Genomic DNA, 8,206 nt, shown 5'->3' on the forward strand with positions numbered 1-8,206 from the left:
TTTAGTTTTATAATAATTTTACTATTCAGACTCACATAAAATTTACATCTCTATGATCATACTGACCTCAACAATAAATGAGAGCTGTCATTTGGGCCACACAGGGAAAGAATAGTAGCAAAGCCCATAAAAAAGATGGTACAACTATGTGTTTTTTTGTTTTCTTTTTTTGTCATCGTCACTGCATTTCTCATTTTTTCTCCAGCTTCCCAGTAGATTGCAAAGAATATTAAATACAAATTTTGCCATAATGCCATCAATAGTTGCTCTAATTCATCATTTAGCTACATGTTTAGTAAAGTTACAGTACATAGTGGATAGCATTGAAGTGTTATAACAGTCAGTGATTAATTTTGTCTTTATATTAAAGAACCTGATACCATGGTAACTCAGTGTAATTTACATGCCTAATGTTATAAAGCAGGAGGATACACAGAACTCCTTTCCCACAAAACTCAGTGACCTGCATGTGTTACTGTCCATAAAGAGAAGACAATGGGTGATGCTCTCCTGCCGTAACTACTAAGGATAGAATGTGATGCAGTTAATAAATTGCATATTACTGTATTTTTCGGACTATAAGCCACACAAAAGGCGCATTATATATGAACCATACTAACAGACAACAGCTGCCTTGAACTGTGCACAGGTCTGCCACCTGCTGGTCACTCATCCTTATAATCAGGTGCGCCTTATAATCCAGTGTGCTTTATATATGAACCTAGACGTTTTAGCAGGCATTAATTAATGGTGCGCCTTCAGTACAAAAATACGGTACGTAAACTTATAGATCAGTAAACCAAGCTCCTGCTCTATAACATGCTGCCTTCAGATTACACTGTATTTTCATGGTAACAGGATCCTCACATTAATTTTTAACACAATCGGCAAGCATTGTATTTGTAGTTGTTTGTTTGCCTGAGCGATTATCTGCTGATGGAAAAGACCTGTAAGATTTTATGGTTATGTCTTTCTCAGTAAAAAGTTTTCTTTTCACTCCAATAAAATACATTTTATTTTAACAACTGTCATGAAACAATGTGCTTTACAAAAATAAGAGCTGATGGTAAAAAATACGATATACAACATCCTAGGAAAGAGGCCTTCATGTAACCAACCTATTTAGAGTTTATGATCTAATTGCACCTCACTACATTGTCTCCAGTATGTCTGACTGGTTCTTTGTACAGTTATTTTTAAATGTTATTCACATATCATTACATGATTTCCAGGATCTTGATCACCTATGCTTGGGGTTAATACCCTCAGATTGACTATTAGAAGAGAAAGCACTGTTTATCAAATAATTGGCTGTATAGTGGCAGTGCTTGATATTGCAGCTAAGCCACATTCACTAGAATGGGACTGAACTACAAACAAGCGATACAACTGATAAATGTGAGGTTTATATGCAGTGTTTGAATCACCAATCAGCTTACTGAAGCACTTTATTTCAGGCTGTGTTCACACATGGTATTTGGAATGCGCTTTGAAATACAGAACAAACTGCACTATAACAGTTCTTAAAGTACTGGCCCGACAGTGCGGACTGCGGATTCTTGCAAGGAAAAGCGTCTTATTTCCATGGGCTGCACGTGTTTGTACGCAGCCGGCCTTGCTCTGCAGATATGTTGAAAGTGCAGTCACTATGAACATGGTGTAGATTTCAGGTAGCCAGCTAGTGGCTAGGCTGCAGGATGAAGCCATATGGCTATGCTAATTATATAGCATATAGCAATTTTACTACTGGTAACTACTGATCCATAAGATTCATCATTACTAGAGATGAGTGGACCCAAACTTCGGTTTTGGGTGCGACCTGGACACATTGCTTGATTGGCAACCAATCCAGCAATAAATTTGGGTCTGCTGATCTCTAGTCATTACTAGGTGATTGTGTTGGTGGGGTAAGTGTGAGCTGCACATGACTGAGCAAACAGAGCTGTCTGCTTCTTGCTCTAACCATATTATAGTGATAAACCAGCTCTGCTGATTGGTGGTGGTGTTGGATGTCGCACATTAATGATCAGCAACTATGTTATTTTCCTCAGGTACACACATAATTATTGAAAATGCCTTTATTGATAAGGTGAAACGTTGCAGTTTTTTCACGGTGGAATAAAGCCAGTATCGTTTGCTGCTTCATCGTTTATTCTGCATAATTATTTACAGATTTAGGGTGCATTCACATGGCGGTGACCCCTTCCACCCTTACTGATGATAAACATTTTTACCTGCCAGAAATTATGTTAACACTGAGAATGGTAGTCTCTTTTCTTCTCTCTCGTTATCACAGCCACACTACTATAGGCCACTACTGTAGTAATAGAGACATACAGTCCTATATCTCGTTTTTTTTTTCTAGCTTTATCCACAATGTCTTTGGTTTAACATCTTCACAGCTTTAGAGCAGTTGCACACAAAGTAATTTGTTCCGACACACTGTCTTCTTGTGTTTGGACTTGCCGTCCCAAATAAGGAGCAACCAATCTGAAGTTCAATTCTGCAGTTTTTGGGTTTGGGTCTAGGATACGTGTACAGCAAGTCGTGACTACTGATTTGATCAAGTTCACTAAAATAGAAATGTATTACATTACATGAAGTATGCATTACATTCCAACAATGATTGACAATGGAGTAAAGATTTTATACCAATGTAGAGTCCTTGCCGATTACTCCTGGTTTCCTTAGTACCATTGTCCTCATCTCTTGCGTTCCGCCATTCCAGGGTCTAGAGTTTGGTTGTGTGAGTCCGGACTCAACAGAAAGTGTCCGTTGCATTCTGGGAATGTTGTAGCGCTCATCCCTGTTGCTGTTGCACATGCTCTCACTCTGTTTCACTACACACTGTGCATTATTGAATAGAGGAGAAAGTGTTTGCGGTTTCAGTTGCTGCAGCTGTTGTTGCTGCTGAAGGTATGGAGGGTAGGAAAATTCCCGATGTATCTCTGGATGTGGCCGCACAGGCGTCATGTCTTTATCGTTATGGAGGTCAGAGGATGGTGTGGACTCATTAAGGTCTGTTTCATGGGCTGAATCATTTTCATAAAGGGTACTTGCTGCCTGCTCATGGTTCTGGCAGGTGACATGTGAGGCTTTGTGTAGGGTATGAGCCACTGTGACTATCATGAAAATAGAGCCCATACTTAGAATACAGGAGCTGGCTATTCCTGTTTCAATCTCAAATAAGATCAACATGTATAGTGAGAGTGCTGCAGAGAAGACAAGACAAAAAAGACAGGTTATATATAGGGACAGTAATGTGGAAGTAAGCTATTGGACAATATAAAGCTAGTTTTATGGAAGATAGAACTTTGTTTGCTGCATGTCCAGTTCAAGTGCCAGTTTATGATGTGTGTCCATGGACAATGTTTAAATGCTTGAAACCAACTTTGTAATGACTTACCTGCCAAATACAATGAGAGTCCAAGGCAGAAAAGGCAGACTGCAGATTGACGTATACTCCGATTATCTAGAAGAAACCATTCACATCTAAAAAGAAAAGAAAAAATTATTTTGTGATCAGAAGGAAACAATGTGAAATATGCCAGATTTAGTGGAGCATCTACACTCCCAAAAGTCTTTTCGCTTTATCTTGCTGGCATGTTATCTATCACCACATTGCTGCAGTAGATTGCCTTTACTTTTAAGTTCACACTACTCTGGTAAAATATTACATCTGTTTTTATGATGTACATACAGTTGATTATGGGAAAGGAACAGGCAGAGATGGCTTTGTCATCATCTTCTCTAGTACACAGGCAGCGTGATGATGTGATTTCACAAGCAGTGTTTTCTATTAGAAGCTCAAGTGAAGAGGAAGCTGTGGGAGTACAGGAGGAGTATGTATTATTTTGGGGTATAGCTCTAAACCAGGGGACACCAAAATGTATGTAAATGGAATTTTTAGGGTTGCAGTGTGGAGATGCAAGAAGCTGAGAATGCAGCAATAATTAATTGCCTGGAGAAGACATCATGATGTTCTATACTTGTTGGAGAAGATTTGTCTCTTGTGAGGAGCCTACAAGCATGGACCAGGCTAGCACAGAAGGGGCTCAGCTACGGCTGATTTAAGCAGTAAGTGACAGCTGTGTCAGTCTGATGGCAGTCCTGGTATGCAGTGCATTGTGCTATAACTGCTATATGTAGGGTACATATGAGGCATGTACATATACAAAAAAAATAGTGTGAACATTCAAACAACACATCCTAGATCTCAATGAAAACAATATTCTCATTGAATGCTTTGTTCTGTACAAAGTTGAATTTGCTGACAACAAAATAACAAAAAAATTCTCACTGAAAATCAAATTTATTAACCAATGGATGCCTGGATTTGGAGTCACCCACAAACTTAAAGATCCAGCTTTGATCTAATGTCCTTAAAACAATTCAAAATGAGGCTCTGCATTATGTGTGGCCTCCACGTGCATGTATGACCTCCCTACAACACCCCGGAATACTCCTGATGAGATTGCCCTCCCAGACCTGGACTAAAGCAACCGCCAACTCCTGGACAGTCTGTGGTCATGTGACATTGGTGGATGGAGCGAGACATGATGTCCCAGATGTGTTCAATCGGATTCAGGTCTGGAGAATGAGCAGGCCAGTCCATAGCTTCAAAGCCTTCATGTTGCAGGAACTGCTGACACACTCTAGCAACACTAGGTCTAGAATTGCCCTGCATTAGAAGGAACCTAGGGCCAACAACAACAGAAATTGGTTTCACAAATTGGGTCTGAGGATCTCCTCTTGGTACCTAATGGCAGTCAGGCTACCTCTGACCACATGGAGGGCTATGCGGCCCTCCAAAGGAATGCCACCCCACACCATTTCTGACTCGCTGTCAAACTGGTTTTGCTGAATCCCTCTCCACAACGTCTCCTGACTCTTTCACTTCTGTCATGTGTGCTCCGTGTGAACCTGCTATCATCTGTGGTGTTTTCTGGGAAAAGCAAAGCCTTCTGTACAGTGTTGAGGTGTCCTGATGCTGGGTTGTTGCCCTCCTGTGGCCCCTCCATGTCTCCTGGTGTACTGGCTTGCCTCCTGGTAGCACCTCCAGCCTCTGGACACTACCAAACAGACAAAGCAAACCTTCTGGCCACAGTTAGCATTGATGTGCCATCCTGGATTAGCTGCACTACCTGAGCCTCTTGTGTGGTTTGTAGAGTCCATCTCATGCTACAACAAGTTTGCTTTACTTGTAGTTATATTGTGTTGTATATAACTTCAGTTATGTGGACATGGGTTAGAGTTTAGTCATTTGAGAAATCCAAAGTTTGCAGCAGGGCCCATTGGAGGCCACTGCAGGAATCAGTAGTTCAGCTTGTTTACATCAGGGCCGACATCCGCATTCGGAATACCTGGGCAAGTTCTGGGGCCCAGACCTGCTGTGGGGGCCCACATAAGGCTGTTCATAATTAATGCAATGGGGGCTGTGTATAAAACAACCATGAGGGGGCTGTTTGGTATGATAAACTAGTGAATATTTTGGGGAACAGGAGACTGTTTTAGTTTCTGAATTTTTAATGCCGCCACGTGAGTTCACTGTAAAAAGGCCCACATGAGTTATCACACCAGAAAGTCTGGAAATATAAGAAATGATCATTTCTGTGAGATACAGCATTTGTGAGTTTGTTTTTATGGCCTTTTTCATATTTTTAAGACAGTAGTAGGTAATTTCTTTAAAATTGTCTTTGCCAGGACTTTCCTCTACTGTTGCTTGTGTGGAGTTAATGTTCATGTGGAGTTTAACAAGCTGGAAGCGGCTCCATGCTGGGGCATTGTTTTCAGGAGCTGCTCCAAACAAAGAGCGGGCATCTGAAAACTGGGGCAGAGACTTTTGAGGCAAAGAGCAGGCTCTTAAAATGCATGGTTAGAGTGTGAGCTACATGTAATGAGAGGGCTGATGGAGGCCACCATATACCATACTGGGAAAATGTAACATTACTTTTGTACCCTTGATTCTATAGTAGCTGATAAAAGCTCTGTTACAAAGGGAAAAATACTGAATCTTAGTGACTGCTTCCACATAAAGGTATGTAAGGAGAACTGGTGGTGCCCATTTTTTCTGGTCACTGTCAGCTTAATCATTTGCCTTATTTTTGCATATATCAATCTCATTCCAATATGTCATTGACAGGACATTGTAGAAACTTTGTAACCTCTGTAAGATTGCACTGCAATGTGCAAATCATCGAAGACCATTTGTGCATTTTAAATGTTAGTGTATAAGAGTATCAACCTCTTTCTACTCACCTCCTGGAATCTGGGTCCTCCCGACAAACCTCAGCAGTGAAGTAGGAGTGGAGTAGACACAGCAAGAGGCAACTGGTATTAAGTGCAAGACAGAGGGCTGCCAGAACTGCTGAAGCCGGCAGCAAGATCCGACCTGCGGCAGGGCCCAGGCCTGCTGTGAGTTCTCCTTGTTTAGTGGCAGTTTGAACTTGAAAGATTAGGATAACTGAAAGGGAGGCCATGATGGCAGCCAAAATGCCAAAAAGAGCAAGGACTATAATAGACTGATGGCTGTAGTGAGAAGTCATTTTAGTCTCTTTTCAGAAGAAGGCAGAGAATATGCAAATTTTTCTCCCTATTAACGTAAAATAGAACAATGGACCACTTACTCTGTTAGGAGATTTTACCACGTACACTATGATCTCTGATTATAAAATACTACTGCACAGTGCACAATAGCTAAATAGTCATATGTAGTTTCTTATACTATCTTATACTACAAAACAGACAGCAGTAACAACCGTAAAAGTCATTACTGTGCCCAGTCATACACATATCTGCAGCACAATGTACACAACTATATTGCTACACTAAGCAAAACATCCAAGTCAATCAAGATTATAGTGTCTTCAAGCCTTTGGCATGCACTTAGTGATTTAGAAATATAAAACTGTTACTTCATATTTACTGTTGTACTTTAAAAATACAGTCAAAAAGTATTAAAATACAACCAATTCTTACACAAGCAAATCTGATATACAAAATCAATATATTGGGTAAGATAAAAAAAAATCCCTACCTATAGTATATAACCACACAGCACACATTCAACACTTTTTACTCTCCAACTGCAGCCAGAAATATTCTAACATTAAAACTTCTAAAAAGACAGAAAATCCTTTAAACATTGTACAAATATCACTAAAGACTCACTTAGAACCTGTTGTGCCTCCTTATCTTTTACCTTACTCCTGAAAAGAACCTGCCAGTTAACCTCTTGATGGACTCCTGAAGTTGAGCTCCTGACATTGACCGTTTATAGACAGAAAATTATATAAAATTTGGACAAAAAGAGAGAGAGTTCTGAAAAGATTGCCTCCTTTCCCAGATTCTTGGAAACTCTGGGGTTTCCAACAGGATAAAAGAAGGAATCTCTGAATTGTTTGGTCCAGGCACAGAAGGAGGGGGCATGGGCGGGAATTTCAACCGTCTCTTTAACCTCTTCCCCAACTAGAAATCATTGTGCTAAGAGGGGGAAGCTATCACTAATCAGAATGAGGACCCTTGTCAGTTCATTATTGAAATATTAGGTGCACCGCATTATGTAAAATATAGGATTGTTCCTTAGAATTTTCTGCTTAGATTCCAGAAATCTGTCAGTAAATAGATGTTTACTAAAAATAAATCAATGTGGACTGAAATTAATGTATTGCATTCCATGTATATTCCGGATCATACTATGCTTGGCCTGTTTCCATATAAATGTGTGCAGAATTCATGTAGCGATATATTTAAAAACGTTGCTGCAATGTTTTTGTCATTTGTTACGACACACAGACACTTTTCATACTTTCATAATTCAGACCCTTTAGACTTAAAAAAAGCTAAGAAATTCCACAACATCTGGATTGCTTTTGTAACTGAAATTTTGAAAAACAAACATATTCCTTTTTGTAGAGATGATTGGCTGATATTGAATAGACTATTCAAAAGGAAGATGGAGTAGAGGGAAGCACTCCACGTCAGTTACCCATCTGCTAGTCCTGCATAGACCTATCCATCACACTGCTTTTCAGACAAAGACAGGGATTATGTTCACCATACCTCCCAACCGTCCCGTTTTGGGCGGGACAGTCCCGTTTTTTAACCCTTGTCCCGCCTGCACGGATCGTTAAGTGAAAGTCCCGTTTTTTTTGCGTTTTCACGGATTTTTCCGTCTTGTCCCGCCCCCGAGTCCCGCCCCCCCGAG

General features: G+C 40.3%; 1 protein-coding gene across 3 annotated transcripts; it reads right to left on the reverse strand.

The window, feature by feature from the left end:
• Positions 1–206: 206 nt before the first annotated feature.
• TMEM221 (transmembrane protein 221) lies at positions 207–7,426 on the reverse strand. Of its 3 annotated transcripts, none has more exons than XM_072155892.1 (4): positions 7,202–7,426; positions 6,259–6,592; positions 3,407–3,492; positions 207–3,212 (listed from the first exon to the last, which is right to left on the reverse strand). In XM_072155892.1, the coding sequence occupies exons 2-4, from the start codon at positions 6,543–6,545 to the stop codon at positions 2,647–2,649; spliced, it is 939 nt and encodes a 312-aa protein (XP_072011993.1). In that variant the 5' UTR covers positions 6,546–6,592; positions 7,202–7,426; the 3' UTR covers positions 207–2,646. The 3 variants fall into 3 exon arrangements, with proteins under 3 accessions (XP_072011993.1, XP_072012004.1, XP_072011983.1); XM_072155903.1 differs by having other exon boundaries at positions 207–2,572; positions 2,653–3,212; positions 6,259–7,426; XM_072155882.1 differs by having other exon boundaries at positions 6,259–7,426.
• Positions 7,427–8,206: the final 780 nt, after the last annotated feature.

The sequence above is a fragment of the Engystomops pustulosus genome, chromosome 1, assembly GCF_040894005.1.
Source record: "Engystomops pustulosus chromosome 1, aEngPut4.maternal, whole genome shotgun sequence".
Lineage (NCBI taxonomy): Eukaryota > Metazoa > Chordata > Amphibia > Anura > Leptodactylidae > Engystomops > Engystomops pustulosus.

What these genes read in the sequence shown, in the direction of transcription:
- TMEM221 (XM_072155892.1), bottom strand. Translation starts at nt 6,545, where the DNA reads ATGACTTCTCACTACAGCCATCAGTCTATTATAGTCCTTGCTCTTTTT. An exon ending in GAGGACCCAGATTCCAGGAG is followed by an intron (nt 3,493 to 6,258) that starts GTGAGTAGAAAG and finishes TTTTCTTTTTAG; the next exon opens with ATGTGAATGGTTTCTTCTAG. An exon ending in ACTCTCATTGTATTTGGCAG is followed by an intron (nt 3,213 to 3,406) that starts GTAAGTCATTAC and finishes TCTTCTCTGCAG; the next exon opens with CACTCTCACTATACATGTTG.